The sequence below is a fragment of the Vidua macroura genome, chromosome 6 (genome assembly GCF_024509145.1).
Source record: "Vidua macroura isolate BioBank_ID:100142 chromosome 6, ASM2450914v1, whole genome shotgun sequence".
NCBI classification, from domain to species: Eukaryota; Metazoa; Chordata; class Aves; order Passeriformes; family Viduidae; genus Vidua; species Vidua macroura.
The window spans coordinates 45,694,000-45,710,757 of NC_071576.1; the positions used below are offsets into that span (position 1 = coordinate 45,694,000).

The 16,758-nt window shown below is 42.7% G+C and overlaps 1 protein-coding gene across 1 annotated transcript; it reads right to left on the reverse strand.

Moving 5' to 3' along the window:
- Positions 1-4,743: 4,743 nt before the first annotated feature.
- On the reverse strand, positions 4,744-15,881 carry MRPL23 (mitochondrial ribosomal protein L23). The gene is made up of 5 exons (XM_053981554.1): positions 15,783-15,881; positions 15,523-15,645; positions 14,809-14,891; positions 12,899-12,972; positions 4,744-5,181 (listed from the first exon to the last, which is right to left on the reverse strand). Exons 1-5 carry the CDS (start codon positions 15,806-15,808, stop codon positions 5,011-5,013), a joined length of 477 nt encoding a protein of 158 aa, XP_053837529.1. The 5' UTR covers positions 15,809-15,881; the 3' UTR covers positions 4,744-5,010.
- Between the last annotated feature and the right edge of the window lie 877 nt (positions 15,882-16,758).

Genomic DNA, 16,758 nt, shown 5'->3' on the forward strand with positions numbered 1-16,758 from the left:
TTCCCTATTACCAGCACTCTGCGTGATAACATGTTGGTGAGTTTCCTGCTGTTTGGGCCCAGCTTATTCAAGGAAAATTACTTGGTCCTGCAATGCTGGTTAAGTTCAAACCTTGAAATCTATTCCGGGTAACATTCAACCACAAGTTTCTGGCCTATGCACAGAAAGTACAGCATGAAATTTTATGGTGTGTGTCATTCAGTATTCCTTTTTAGCCATGGTACTTACCAGCCTTGGCATGTAAGCCACCCTGGAAAGCCATTCTCAGACAACTGCTTTAAACTGGACTCTGAGCAGTCCTTGAACTCTACTTCAGGAGAAAGCAGCATTGTCAAGATAATGGTTTTACAAGCTTTCAGTCCTCCTAGGAAAAATGCTGTTTGCTTTGTGTACCCTGCCATGTTGCACACACTGACCAGACGTCCTCTCTCCAGCCCTCACCACTCTCTGCGAGTTGTTCCACAAACACAGCGGAGCTGAAGAAGTAATAGCCTGTCCTACAACCTGAAAATTCAAGTAAGTAAAATAGTTCTCCTGAAATAAAAACCCCAGCTTTGATGTCATTGGGATAACCTGGAAGGAGCAGGAATTCCCCAGCCATAAAGATATTTTCCACAGCACATCCACCTTGGATTAATTAAGCCAAATTTTCCTACTGCTTCATTCACTCAGCACAGCTAATGGCAGTGGGTCAAGAGTAGATCAAATAATTTAATATATTTTTCTGTCACCCAATGCATAATTTGGGGGTCCCAGTATGGGAGCTGACTGATGCATTGACACACCTGAGGGACAAGATTCAGAGGAATCTGGACAAGATCAAGAAGTGGGAATCTTGTGAGATTCAGCAAGGCCAGGTGCAAGGTCCTGCTCCTGAATTGGGGCACAAAGAGATTAGAGGGATGGAACACCTCTCCCGTGAGGAAAGGCTGAGCAAGTTGGGGTTGTTCAGCCTGGACTGGACTCTGTGGAGACCTCACTGCAGTCTTTCAGTATTGAAACGGGGCGTATAAGAAAGATGGGGATAGATTTTTTAGCAGGGTCTGTTGTGATAGGACCAGGGATAATGGTTTGAAACTAAAAGAAGGTCAATGCAGATTAAATATAAGGAAGAAGATTTTTACCATGTGGATGGTGTAACACTGGAACAGGTTTCCCAGAGAGGTGGTGGATGCCCCATTCCTAGAAACATTCAAGGACATGTTGGACTGCGCTCTGAACAACCTGATCTAGTTGAATACATCTCTGCTCATTGCAAGATTGATGGACTAGACCATTTTTAAAGGTCCCTTCCAATCCAAACCATTCTATGACTCTATAGTCTGGGTAACGCAGCAGATAAAGCTGCCACAGCTTTCTGTCTAACCACTTACCAGCTGTGCTGAACCCTCTGAGGTCACGTAGCAAGGCTCAGGTGATGACAAATGGTTACAAGACTCGGTACCTTTGTTATCTGCAGGAACCTGTCTCTAGTGCCTACCAGAGCACCACCTACAACACAAAACTCATTTCTAAGGTGTAATGTTAGAGCAGTCATTTAGATAGCACTGTCTCTGCAATTCATTTTTGTTTATTTCAAAAAAAACAGAAGCAATGGCATGTTCCCTCTGAAATGTCCTGTTACTGCTGGGATAGCTGGATGTTATTGCTGGGATAGCACCCACTCAGCATAGCCAGATGCCTTTCTCCACCAGACTGGCCAGCACAGTCAACCGCACATCCGCCGGCTGTTCCAGCACTTCACTCTCTTTGGGGGGTTGCACACGTTCAGAATGGAAAGAAACTTGAGTTCAGCATCTCCCTTGCACGTCAGAGAAAGCAGCAGCTGCAGAGCTGTGCACGCCAAGGGCAGGACATGGCTTCTCCTGCACCACAGTGAACATCAGTCTCTTCATTACTCTGTCCTTGGAGAAGTCATTACTCTGGTCCTTGGAGAAGTTGTTCATCTGTATATGCACATCCTTGGCCCACAGGTATGGCCACTAACACAGCCAAGGGCAGCTCAACACCTCTGACAGCAGGGCCAGATGTAACTTCACAGGAGCTACTGACCCTTTACATCACCCAAAATAAACATCAGGATGTGCTGGAAGGAGCACGGTACATTGAACAAAACTCAGAAAAAACGCTGAGTCCCTGTCCTAGTTTTAGCACTTCTCTCTGGTACACCTGATACAATCTGTGCCTTTGAATTAAAGTATCCTCTCTGTTATCTTTTAGCCCACCTGTACAGCTTGGGAGATGGGATTTGTGAAGCACTGAAGCACTAGATCATACTAACAAGGGACTGGGAAAGACTCGAGATCTTTTTAATCCCACTTCCATAGCAATTGGGAGTATTACAGCAAAATAATGTTGGCTCTTTTTTTTTTTTTTAATCTTACCTTAATTTCACAGGAATATTGTTTTAGAGGTAGCCGGTAACATCAATGAATGAGTCTCTGCCCAGTAACAGTTGCTTGGAACTAGGTGATCTTTTAGGTCCCTTCCAACTCAAACCCTTCTATAATAGGATTACATGATTGCTCTCTTATGCAGCTTGAGTATCTGCCAGAATTTGGTTACAGCAACTTCATTCAGATATGGGTCTATTTGCATCTCTGTTTCTTCCCTTTCGTACTACTCTAAAGAGAAACCTGCTTTGAACATTAGCTAGAAATTAATTGCCCATGGAGAAATCAGAGAGTAGCAAAGCATGGTAGACTTGCACAGGGCTTTTGATATTCACTGAGCCTAGAGCACATTTGGGACTGCAAATAAATTTCACTCATCTTGGGTGAACACCAGTACAGAAGCTGGCAACTCCAATATCTCATGACCATTAATAGGGAAAGCAGAGGGTGGTGGTTAAATCTATCTTTGCTGTTACACCTAATGCAGCCTCATTTATCCAGAACTAACATACCTGACTGTTTGCTTGCTCAAAGCTGACCAACCACTTAGGAAGACGTATGGCAGCACTAGATGAGCCCTTTCTATCTCCACCATGGTGAAAAAGATCAAGTTACCCACATTGGAAATAACCACAAAGGACAGTGAAGAACAAATAGCAAATTCCATAATACTATACTGAAGGAATATAGCCCAAGTTGCAATATAGGTCATCTCCATAATGATCTGTGAGTTTGAGAAACAGCTCCTTTAAAAAATGTATTAAACAAAGGAGGTGGGAGGAGGAGGCTGTGTACAGCAGAGAGACCCTTGCACCCAGACAAATTCAGTCACCCTACTTTAAATCTGCAGGCCAGCTTCTGATTTAACCTGGAGTTTCACCTGTCACTACAAAACTCTGGAAATGTTGCCTTTGCAGATATGCCAAACACATGAACTGTTTTCAGTGAAGTCAGTATTTTCCCATATCTGCTATTGTAACTCTGCTGGCAGACTGGGAGTAGCAAATCCTCCCTTCTCTCCCTCCTCTCTAAGAGCATCTCTCTGTTTAAGTACCAGCTAACTTAGATCATACATGATCCCCCTTGGAAAGTGGACAAAGAGGGGGGTGTAAGCAACAAACCACAGAAGGAGGTGGACTGTCATGCACAAGGAAAGTAGCAGGGATAAGGAGGTGACTAATGAACAGAAGGGGGTGCATAAAATCCTACTTGGATTGACTCTCTGGAGAACAGCTGTTTCCTTGTAAACATCTTGCTAGCTGTCCAAACAAGAAGTTCAGACACAGAACAATAAAGGAGAGCACCCGGGTAGAAGCACTGAAGGCATGGGCTCATTCACCATCCTGCCTATTGCTCCAAGTGGCAGAATTCAAAAGCCAGGGAAACATTAGCTATACATTTAACCCTGCATGTGCTGTGTTGCAGCAAACCTGCAGAGACATCCTTCTCCATCTGTGAAGTCCTTCCCAGCCCTCCTTTTCCCCCACTATTTCTGACACAACAGCAAAGCACATTATTGACAAAGAGGAAATATCCTCAGCAGAGCGAGGAGAAACAGCCACAGAGCCAAGAAATGAAAACACTGAACGTGGCAGCTCAGAAGGTCTAGAAAAGTTCTACCACTACCCTGGCATCAGTAACTTGGAAGTAGAGGGAGTTACCCCAGAAAAAGTAAAAAGAGTCTTTTTATTAGTCCTCAGCACAACACAGGCTACACTGGCAGAAGTATTTCTATGCCAATACAACTGTGTCCACACAGGACACTTGCCAGCACTGCAAGGTAGCTGTGGAGTGGGGAAGGAAACCAGCACAACTATGCCAGTAAACTTTCTAAGGCAGCCTGGTCACAGAGGATAGCTACCTGCACAGCACAACAGCAAGCAGAGACGTGCACCACCTCTGTCTGCTTCTTGATGCTTAAGGGGATCAAACACATATGTGCGCAGTCATAAACCTGTCCTATAAACCCTGTCCCCAAAATGCCACACAACTGTTACGAGAGTACATTAAGATCACATGCGTTTCTCCAGGGCAGGAGGGGTCAAGGAAGGCAACAAGATAGCAGGACATACTAAGTGACAATAGGGGAACCCTACATCCTGAGCCTATAGTTCAGCTTTCTACACTTCCATGTCCACCTCTGGCTAACCTATCTTGACTTTTAGACATTCTAGTCAATACAAACTACATGTATCCTAGGAAATTAAATACCCAATTTCTACTCAAAACAACCCACAGCAGCATGAAAAATGTAAGCACAATGACACTCTCATAGTCAGAAATGACAACAAGGAATTCCACATTTTAGAAACAGTCCACAAGTTCACAGAAAAGACCTGGTGCAGTCAGATTTATTTTACCTTTTTATTTCTTCAGGGCCAGAAAAAAAGACATGCTAGCAAGGGCTCCTCAAGAGTAAACATTTGGTCATTACAAAAAGAGAGAAGAGAAAGAGAAAGAGAAAGAGAAAGAGAAAGAGAAAGAGAAAGAGAAAGAGAAAGAGAAAGAGAAAGAGAAAGAGAAAGAGAAAGAGAAAGAGAAAGAGAAAGAGAAAGAGAAGAGGAGGAGGAGTTGTGCTAATCAAAATCCCTCTGAGCCTAAAGGAAGGCAGCTGGTTTCAAAGTCCAAACCAGTCAGGGACTCCAACTCGTCTGGGGTCACCTTCCTGCTCCTGCTTCTGCTTCTCTTTCTCCATATATTTATCCCTGAAGTCATCGAAAGAGCGAGTTTCTGCGTCTTGTTCTTTCTCTGGAAATAGGCTGGGAAACTGAAAGGTTTGTCCTTGGCCCTAAAGAGAAAACAAATGGTCAGTGAGACATTCCAGCCTTTCTGCAGTAGCTATGATCTTAGGGTGAAACACCACCCTGAATTTTCAGCTAGTGCAGAATGGTACCTTGTGACCTCCCAAAATCTCTTTCCACCCATGTCCCCAAGATACATGTACATCCCTTCTCCTCAAAAGCTAACTTTCAGCCTCTCCTCCTGTGTGCTACTTAAGATACTGACATTTTTTTTTAACAGATGAATGATCAGGAAATGGAACATCTCTTCTTCAACTCAGAGATGTTGTGTGAGTCATACAGTAAAAGCAAGATAAGCAAATAGGTGATTTTGTTAAAGTAACATCACCAGGGAAATACACAGTGGAGCAGGCATTCATTATGTTAACACTCAGGATATGAGTAGTGGTTGTAGTTGTTTAGATCTCATCTAAGGATAAGAGAGAGCAGTCCTAGCAGCTCTTACTGGAGGGTGTAATGTGAGAATACAGAATAACAGATATCAGAGGTCTCTTATCAACAGACATAAAGACTATGGTGTAAAACAATTACAGTGTGAACAATCTGTCTAATATATCACTAATGAGTTTAAAGTGATTACATCTGCATCAGTCATTCTGCCTAACAGACAAGTAATTTTAGTGAAACATCTTCATCAGTCTCCCACTTGGAAAATAAACATTTGCTTGGTCGCTGGTTTTTATCTAACATCAGGAAACCATTTTTCTGTGTAAATGTACTATCCCATTAACATTACCTACTTATTTTTAGTGGCATTTGCTCTAAGCACAACTTCATTAAACTCAACAATATCAGCCCTTCCATTCTGTATGGGACCTTGCATAATAAAACTTGTAACTGGTCACCCATAACCCTAAAACTATTCTCCAAAACACTTATAAACGTTACCATAGATTAACTTCTTTGGCAGCATTCTGCATACAGAAATCTCAAGAAAAGCATTTAACTGCTTCAGATGAAAACAGGTGGGTCTGGGTTTTTTTTCAGAACAGCCAGTCTTTAAATTTATGCAGTAAATACAACCAAACAAGAGGTTCAGTTATGAAATGGTTCCACAAAGGACATGAAAGGAACTTTCCCCAGCATACCTACTCTGCATTTTGGGATCAGAAATATGACATAAATAAATCCAACAGAACCATCATCATGTCCATGGCCCAGCTGAATGTCTGCTATGTTTTATTTGATCATGTACATTCAACTTGGCAAATAACAGGTGTGAAAAAATCTAAACCTCATATGCTTTGGAGAGAAAAAAGCATGTGTTATCCCAGATGAGATTATCCAGACTGGAATCTACAAAATACCAACTCTACCCAGCAATGCTTCGGTTGTTTTTGTAGTGCATACTTCTTGGGGGTTTCCTAAGAGCCTGACCATACTACAAAAACAACAAGGGAGCTGCTGTGTACATTGCTTTTTCCTTGAGTCTAGCCTGGATAAGCTCAACTGAAACATATCAAGGTTTTCCTTTCCATTGGTGTACACTCTGGGGTTTCAGCTCTTTTGTACCTTTAAATTACCAACAGGTATCCTCGTAATAGCTGTCCTCTGACAGGTAAAGCACAGTCCCATTTCATGGCACAGAAACTGGCCTTACCAGGGTCCTTGAGCAAGCCCAAAGCTGCAGCCTACTGAACCTCTTCCTGTACTAGGATCAGCAACAAGCACCCTTGAGGCCAAGCACTGCCCAGGATTTTAGCACACTGAAACATTTGGAAAGGAATTTGCTAATATTACAAAAAATTGCTGTGTTTTAACTGCACTGCAGGTCACTCAGCCCTGCAGGACCTACAGAACAGACAGGGCCCACACTAAAGACCTGTCTGCCCTGGAGACGAAGCCATTTTTGTTAAAGAAGTCAGAAAACAACTCAGGCATACCACCTCCACTGAAAATCTGAGAACTATTTCTATTGGTAACAGTGTAATAAGGGACTCTTCTTGTTATGCAGCTCTTTCCTTCTAGTATGCTTCCAGGACCAATGCATTTACCTTACTGGAGAATGAAGGAAAGCTGTCTCTAAAGCATACTAACAACATCCACGGTAATTCACTAAGCATTGCAAAACAGTTATTATTTTTAAAAGAGGGAAGAAAACAAAAAAGATACACACAGAGGCGGTAGCAAAAGCAGACAAACCTTTAAGCTGTTTATCAAAGTGCTCACAGTTCCTGTTTCAAGGCTGGTGGAAGTCAAATATTGAGTTGAAAATGTCAATCTGTATCTGGAGTCTTTTAATAAATCCAAATCACCACAGACAAGTTGGCTCTTTCCAGCTCTTGTTTTGTGAAGAAATTCTGATTTTGGCTGGCAGCCAAACACGATTTGAAACAGCCAAGACATTACACCCTGAGAACTGAAGGTTGATAAATCTTAAGTAACAATACTCTGCAGTAATACTGCACTGTAAGACTCTGAAGTGATGAAAGCTGTTTGAAAAATAGCTGTTGTGCATGCTCAGTAGCTAGTTTTCACAAGAAGCCTGTATCTTGGGTATTTCAAAATTTCAAAAATATCAAAAGGCATCAACTTACATAAAGGATTGTGAGTCTGTCCAGGCATATTTACATTCAATGCATCTTCTACATAATGCTAGAGGCTACTGAGGTTCAAGCTCATATGCCACCTCCTTGAAAAAAAAGCCTACCAAAGGGACAGAGGGATTGTCACTCCTTTGCACAGCGCTGCTTTTTCATTAAACTTCTTCTTTGCAAAAGTTTTTCCTTCTATATAGCAACCATCTGACAACCATATGATAAATGCATCCTCAGAATTAAATCCTCACTGGAATAAAGCAAGCAATTTTTACCAAGTTCATCAGGGTTTATCTGGTTTACAAATTGCTAGAACATGAAGTGCTGGCATATCCAACCGGAAAGGAAAATTCTGCCTTACTTGAAAACCTTGCATTTGTCCATTGTTTTATCTTTTGCAAGCTATTTATCCCTTTAATTGCTGAATTACTGAAATTATCATAAGCTGAAGTAACCTCTAAAAAGGCTAGAACTTGCTTCTGCTTTAGAACTTCTGCCAGCATAATTGCCTTAGCTAGAAGCACAGAGAAAAGGGGAGAAGATAACACCACCTTTCTACTCAACACAGCTGTGCTAAAAGAAAATCCTGTGAGAAAGACACACTGGAAAAAGTCATTTTGCTAGGATAATTCAGTTTGTCATGGAACTGGGTGGTGTACTGACAGCAAAATATCTTTTTCAACAATGTGAAGTGATCCCCTGATACTCTGGAATTTGTCAGGGTAAGCTCCACCACCATGTGTTCACCTCGCTCTCAAGCAAAGCCTTACGACACTATTAAAAAAAGGAGCAAAAAGCCCAGAACCAAGCAAGTCAGAGGTGGCACTGAACACCTAAAAAAATAAAGGCAACACAATGATTTTACACATTGCTGTTCTCAATTTGGGGTCTTCCCAGAGACCTCCCTTCTTCCTACAAATTCTAAGGTTATGCATAAGTGGGATGTGTGGTCTCACAAGTGAGAGTGTTCAGATAACAGAAATGGGACCCATTAAACTGCTACTCAATTCAGCATTACCCAAAAGTAAAAGTGAATTATATACAAGGCCTTATGAGGATTCATCTGTTAAATGCTAGTAACATCCTTCACGATAAAAAGTGACCTAAGCATCAAACGTATTTTCCCTTTAGATTTCAAGCCTTTGTCCTAAGAAAGGGTGAGAACACACCTTGTTCTTGGAGTCTGTCTAAGGAGTTATCACAGGAGTGGTACAGATTGCCTCTATTCATTTTAATGAGAGGTTAAGTGACCATAATTAAGCCTATGAAGTCAAGTGCTGGCCTTTCCACTGCTGAGCCTCACATCAGAAAACTGCTGAAAGGATTATCCAGCCGTTCTTATTCACTTATACTTCTCTGACCTTTGAGTCCCCTGAAAAGTTTAGAAATGGAAGATCAGCACAGATATTACTGTGCAACAATGATGCAGCGAACACCGATCATGTAAACAGCTGTGAGATCTTCTGGTTATATTTGGATAACTGAAGCACTTACTACTGTCCTTCAGAGTTAACAGAAGAGTGATGTTTATCGTATCATTAACTACAAAAATGTTGGACTCCCAAAAGCACAGGATTCAGTCCCGCAGTAGCAGCAAATGCAGCTAAGTTTAATAATCCAGTGCATTTGAACAATTCTCCTACTACCGCAGTGGTAACATCTGATGCTAAAACGTATGGCAAAATAGCACAGAAAGCAACTTCAAAACTCCACTCAGGAACAACACTTCATATGGATCATCCAAGTTTCCTCTGAATTCAAAAGAAAACTGCTGACACGTCTGATGTGCAAATAGGCTAACTACTGTGAATGTACAGGATACTCTAAAACGGGGTTGCGGAGAAAGCATTTGCAAAAATGTTCCTACCGATGCCATCATTCAAGCAGCTAAATAGGTGTTAGTCCTAACGCTGACAAGGTCAGACTCCTTTTTACAGTCATCTCCACTAGATTTCTCAAAACAGGTTTAATTAAAAATAGGTCTGGATTCCAGAGGCTTGTCTACAGTTGTGTTCCCACAGGTACTAACACCTGCTACATGAGAACACTGCAGGAGGAGAAGGAGGGGATGTTGTTGTTTTTTTTTTTTTTTTTTTTTAATTTCCCTGATGTTAATTCAATTGCAAAGTTTCCAACTGGCTTTTTTTTTTTTTTTTTTTTTTTTTTTCATTATAATAATTATAGATGTATTGGAGTAAGGAGAAAGGCTGCTGTATTTTATCTGGTTTGCAAAGATATAAAACTTGGGTTTAATTTAAAAAATAGAACAGTGTAGAAAAGTAGCATTTGATACACAGGGCCATAAGTCTCTAACTTAAACCTTTCTCACCACATTCCAAAAGGGGAAAAAAGGCAAGCAGGCTCTGGAATGGCAAGATATTGTTGATCCACAGCCTTCTATGATTTGAGGTATTTTTTTAGTGTGAAAATATTATGCTTGGATAGATCATGTATTTGTTCAGTTACCGCCTGAGAATAAAGTAAACAGCTCTGAATCTCCAAGAAATAGTATTTGGAAAAGAAAGGACAACAATGCTTACATGTGGAGCAGCTGGGGCACTAGTCTGACACCTAAGGGCATGTTGACTATGACTTCGTACACCTTCCACCTTTGAGACACTTGCAGTAAGTCAAAGGATGTGTGTGTTGTACTGGGACACATAAGGTGATGCTTTATGAAGCAGGGAAACATAACTGCTCATGAGAATAAACTCAATTTCATTCAGGTAAACTGCACAACAGCTGCAATGTCACACTGGAAAGAGCAATACTTCCACCTAGTGGGCAACAGAAAGATCAACCCAAGAGCTTCCAAAAACACATATTTTCCCAGTCATAAGCAGTTTTAACTTGAAACTGGATTAATGAGAGAAAACACAGCTGCTAAAAATGGTGGGAAAGCCCAGCTACTGTGACTCATGGCAGATGAAACTAATTCTCATGAAAATAAGGATTTTACAGTGGTTACCAAAGACTTTCCTAAATTAGGCAGATAGTAACAATGGACTGCATGGGGCCTGTAATGGCCTGATCACACCATGAATGAGAACGAAGGCAAACCCTTTAGATTCAGAAATGACACTGGGTTTCTGGCTTTACCCACTATTTCAAGCTGGTGTGAACACAGAGCTGGGAGCTCATTGTCTGAGACATCAGAGCTAGTGATGAAAAGCAACAAACAAAAGTAAAAAGAGAAAGCAGGAGGAATAAAGAAACCGAAATGTTAATGGAATTAACAGACCACAACAACAATAGGAAAAAAACAGACCAAGGAGACCAGGAATGAGGTGAGGAAAAAACACAGACACCAAGCTTCACTGGCAAGAGTTTAGCAAACAGCCAGGATTCCCTCCCTGGACATGAAAAACACCATCAAAAAGTGGTCCCCTGACCCTGTTCATGGAAGAGATGGAAAACATGGCATTCCTTAAGAACTTATTATGGTAACTACAGTGTAAGGCAGTAAGGGACTCTTGCTGTCCCATGTACTGTGAGACCTCAGCTACAGCGCGACAGGGCTCTGTGCATTGCCCAGATGACAAAATGGGAGGCTGGAGGAGCAACCAAACTACTCCTGTGCACCTGCCTCCAATACCAAGCTTGTTTAGGTAAATCTCCACACCTGGGCTGACCAACCCTTAAGGTTATGGCAACTATTCCAGGCTGAGAGGCTTGAATGTGAAATAAATGTAAAAAGACACTGCCTTAAAATTCTTGCTCCAACAGAGAAGCAGCATTCTGCTTCCCACTCCTTCCCCCAGAGTATCTATGGGTTGCAGACTACCTCCTTCTCACCTCAGCAGAAATAGGACACAAGACTGCATTACAATGAAATAAAATTTGAGAACTGACTACAGTTCACTAGAGACCCATGTCTCCTTCAGTCTTGGGAAACAAGTTTCTAAAGGCAAGGAAGTCACTAGAGGAGGCTGTGGCAATGGAAAGTGCCTGCAACTTCCTACTAAAGGGAACAACACTCAGAGAAAGCAACTTGTGAGATACAACATCATCAATTCAAGCATTCACTTCCTAATCATACAGTCCTGCTCTCCAGCAAACAAAAACCTAGCACAGACAATCCAGAAGAGAGAATTTGCTCACCAAAGCCAACTCTTCCTTGAAAAAGTAATGTGCATTTTAGCCATAGTAATGTAAAATCCTCACAGAGATGAGGTTGCCTTTAACTTCAGCAGAGTACATCAAATTAACTCATTTAAATATAACTGTTAGTTTTTAGTAACAATGCACTTTACACTGTTCTTTTAAATTAGTTAAGGGCTCTCTAGAAAAACACTCAGTCTTCACTTTTCTTTCTACTCCCCTTCCCAGAGGGGCTTAGAAAAAAACTTTTAAGTATATTTAAACTTTGAAATATTTTTTGTGCCTCTTGAGTTTGACCCCAAGTCCATATGAAATCTTAGCCAATCTTTAGGGTCACAGAGTGTTCCTCCAACACTGAATCCTTGTCCCAAGACAGAGTTAACAGTGACATTGTGTTACCCACTACAATTTAGAGCTTATGCTTTTACAACCATAAATACCATCCCTTTAATATCATTTTGGTATGTGAAGGGGTCTTCTGTCACTGGTTGCACTTCTTTTTTGCATAAAGACAGGTAAGCCCGACAGAAGTTTAAACTATAAATTGGTCCTGTTATGAAAGAAATTTACAAGAACATGAAGCTCCTTTTCCACTGGGCAACCAATATATGTTTCAGAGTCCTGTTCAGCCACAAAGCAAACTTGTTTAGACATGACTAAAGGCTCTCCAAGGAATAAGCCTTAGTCTTCTCTGAAATTCAAAGACCTTTAATAAGAAGTTCCTTACCCTCACAATATATTCTTTCACTTACTGGACATTTCAGCAATCAACCACACAAGTTGTGAACCTTCCAGCACACAGAGTACAGGGTCAGCATGAAACTCTCGGGCAAAGCAGCACCCTATGACATCAGCCCACAACCTACAGACAGACCTCAAACCAACACGGGACTTACTTTGTTTGAATTGATCTATAGAGCAAGTAATTTAAATCTCTTTACATTCTGGAATGTGTTAAAGAAACTGTCACTATTAGAGGATTGGCAGAAATATTCAGCCAACCAGCACAACTCACTGGCATTACTTTCAGCTTGGCTGGTTAACAGTGCCTTTCATGTTAACTCACCAGCTGTACATAGGCGACCTTGTAATCTGGCTTCTTCACTCTCTGATTCCTGTGATTCCTCTTGTTGTTTGCACCTGCAGGAATGAAGAGGATCCCACCTTTTACTTCCCAGGACTTCTGAGTTCTCCAAAGCAAGCTTGAAGGAGGGAGTTGGCTATCTCTGATTTATTGTTAAGAGGAATACTCTTCCTTCACTACCAGCACAGTACTACAATTATTAAAGTGTACTTTAATAAACTGGTAGACCCTGCTCTCCTCGTTTACAAGCAGGGAAAGAAGGCATCACCAGCCTGCTGCCACTGTGCCTTCAACACAAAGTCTGCAAAGAAGCAAGGAGAAAAGTCTCCCAAGTAGGGGCCAGGGGTGATAAACTGCCCTCCCAACATCCATAGCTTCAGGAAGACAAGGAGAAAATTACTACTAAGTAGCCTTAAACTTGACAATTTTTACTATTCAGGTATGATCTGGACGTACTGTTTATACACCAGGATATTATATTCCACATCCAAACAAACTAAAGCACCTCAAGCTTCTCCAACCATGCTGGTCACAACTGAAGTGGGGAGTACAACTCACCCCCTTCATGTCAGGCAGATACTAAAGCTCTCAGATTATTAGGAGTTCTAATGCTCTTTAATTCCTGACTATAAAGCATCACCTAAAATTAGCAGTGGGGGACAAAATGGTTATAAGGACAAGCATGACTATTTTTCAGTGCTGTTTGGAACTACACGTGTTTGGTATTTATGACTTAATTTAATTCTGGTTTTCACATAAGCATATTACAGATGATACTTCCAGGGTTTTTCCTTCCTTTGTAAGTTAAGAGTTTTAGAACCTTATTTTGAAACTTTTTCTTTTATCCTTCATTTTTCAATACTACAAGTTTTTTTTCCTATTCCTTTTAAAATCATTCTTTATCTTATCATCATAAACAGACAATTCCTTTCATAGAGTCACTACATGAAAAATCAAAAACCCAACCATCAAAGATGTCCTAACCAACAAGTCACTCTCCATCCAGTAATTACACTGCCTGGTAATCAAAAATGTAAACTAACATGAAAAAAAAAGAAAAATATTTTTGACTGTATCCAAACTGCAGTCAGAGAAGCTCTGGGGAAGGAAGCATTAATATGTAAAGGTGACATTATCTAAATTTATCTTATTTCAGTTGGAGATGAGTCCCTCTGCCTCTAAGTCAGAATTCAGCATAGGTTAAACTAGGAATGTTTTTTCTTTTTTTCTTGGGTTGTTTTTTGTTGGGTTTTTGGTGGACGTTCAGGTGGTTTTTTGTTCCTGTTACTGTTTCTAGGGGTTGGACAGGAGAGAAATACCACAAGTGGAAACATTCCAGTCTGTAGCAGAAATCTGGTAACAATAGGTGATAAAAACCTGAAAGTTTGTCAAGATGTTTTTCTGGCATTATCTACTGGTTCAACAGAACATTTTTATTTGCTCTACAAACATTACCTTTTGTTAGACCATAACAGCTCCTGTGTGCACATGCAAACTAATATCAGCTCATTTTTTAAAGGAAGGCTACAGATGAATTTAAGTTTAGTTACTACTTCATGAAGCAGTTCCTTCTGAAGGGAGACACACACTGGTCTTCAAAGTATCAACTACAAAAGCACAAGTTAAATAACTGGCAGGATGATCAGCCTTTTTAAATTCAGATTTTTCTTTTTAGAGTGAAACTTACATCATCATTTAATCACAGCATTCAAATATGAAGTGGTGTGTGTTCATTTGAGGGGATGAATAAACAACTATGTTAACAGCTAACCACCTGGAACCCCTGCAACCAAAGTCTGCTGAAATCTAACAGACCTTTTAAAAGGTAAAAGTCTACTCTGGCTGCACAGGAATGCTGTATTCATCCCTTTGCATTACTCAACTGCACTTACCATACTGTATCCTGGTTCTCACAGCAGCTACAGGCACATTGTATATTCTTTCAAGGTAATTCCTGATATCCAGTTTTGTCATTCTAGGCAATGAAAAAGCATTTTGGGGAAAGAAAGAAAAAGAACTGTAAATATTTAAACAAAATAAACTAGAGACTGGTTGATACTGAGGAATAAATATGTCTTCTTCTTGCTTTAACCAAGACACATTTATGACATTAAAGTGTAAACTCAATCTTGACCACACACCGCTACAGCGATTTATGATCCATAAACTGTAACAACTGTCAAATACTTTATCCTCTGTAGCCTCAAAATGCCAGGTATATTCTGTGTTCAGCAGGCTTTCTCACTGCCCAACCTGAGACACCTTTATTCTGAGCAGAAGCTGCTGATCTTAGAGAACCTGCCACAGCCTTATGGGCTCTAATGTGTGCCAGCAAACTAGTCAGGCTGAAAGAGTCCTGACAAATAACTGGATACCACCTTGCTTACTCTGGATCAAATTCTAAGCACTTCCTTCTTCCCAGGCCCGTCCCTGGGAAGCTGAGCCTCACTAAGACTCGGGGAGAGGAGCCACGCAAAGCTCGTCATTAAATCAGTGCCCTCGTCGCCCTCTGGAAGGTCTGCCTGATGCAGGGGCCCCTTCCCTGCCGCGGCACTCGGCCCTCCCAGCCCTCAGCCCACAAGGCCGGCTGCCGTGCCCGCACTCACTCCATGGAGACGCGGAACTGCACGGTGTCCTCGGGCTGGGGCACGCCGGGCCGCACCGCCAGCATGAAGAAGTTGGGACGGAAGATCTGCAGCTGCGGGCCGCCCCTCTGGAACAGCGGGTACCTGCGGGAACACGCCGCCGCTCACTGACTGGCCGGCCCCCCGACCCTGCTGCCCCGACTGAGCCCCACCGGTCCCCACCGCACCCCTTCCCAGCCCACCGCCGCCCGTCCCGTCCCGTCCCGCCCCGCTCGGCTCACACGGCCCTCCTAGCGCCCGCCGCCATGGCCGAGCCCCGCGGAAGCGGCGCCGCCAAAGCGGCTCCGGCGGGGCGGCGGCGCCCCCTGCTGACGCGGAGGAGCGCGGCAGGGCCTCAGCCGGGCAGGGGACGCAGGGCCGGGGTGGGGGCGAGGGGCGGTGCCCAGCCCGGGTCACCTCAGAGTGAGAAGGACAAGGAGCCACGTGAGAGGGTCCCGCGGAACGTCACGAAGATGAGGAGGGGCCTGGAGCATCTCTCTTAAGAGAGAGACTGCGGGAGCTGAGGCTGTTGAGTCTGGAGAAGACTCGGAGGGGGTCTCCTTGTCGTGTACAAATATCTCAAAGGCAGGTGCCAAGAGGATAGTGCCAGACTCTTCAGCGCTGCCCAGCGACAGAACAAGGAGCAATGGCCGTAAACTGAAACAGAAGAAGTTCCACCTCAACACGATGAAGAACATCTTCACACTGAGAGTGGCAGAGCACTGGAACAGGCTGGCCAAGGGAGAATGTAGAATCTCACTCCTGGAGATATTGAAACCCACCTGGACACATTCCTGTGTCACGTGCTCTGGGTGACACTGCCTTAGCAGAGGGGTTGGACTGAACAATCTCCAGAGGTCCCTTCCAACCCTAACAGTTGTGTGATTGCATGAAAATCTTGTCTCTGTGGCATGCTGCAGTGCTGTCTGCCTGTGGTCTTGTCCTGACTCTCGTCCTCCATGCTGGTGAGACCCCAGCATAACACATACAGGGCTGATGGATCAGGTCCAGAGGAGGCCACAGGGATGCTGGAAGGGCTGGGACACCTCCCTTGTGAGGACAGGCAGACAGCTGGGGTTGCACAGCCAAGAAAAGGGAAGGCTCCGTGGAGACCTGATTGTGACCTTTCAGTATGTAAGAGGGTTACAAGAAAGACAGAGACTTTTTACCAAGGTATCCCATGACAGGACAATGGGCAGCTGTTTTAAACAGAGAGGG

Bases quoted from the DNA above. Each gene is read 5' to 3' on its own strand.
- MRPL23 (XM_053981554.1), bottom strand. From the start codon at position 15,808: ATGGCGGCGGGCGCTAGGAGGGCCGT. The intron at 15,646-15,782 runs GTGAGCCGAGCG...GTGTTCCCGCAG, and splicing joins GCGGGCGCTAGGAGGGCCGT to GTACCCGCTGTTCCAGAGGG. The intron at 12,973-14,808 runs GTAAGTGCAGTT...TCATTCCTGCAG, and splicing joins GAGAACCAGGATACAGTATG to GTGCAAACAACAAGAGGAAT.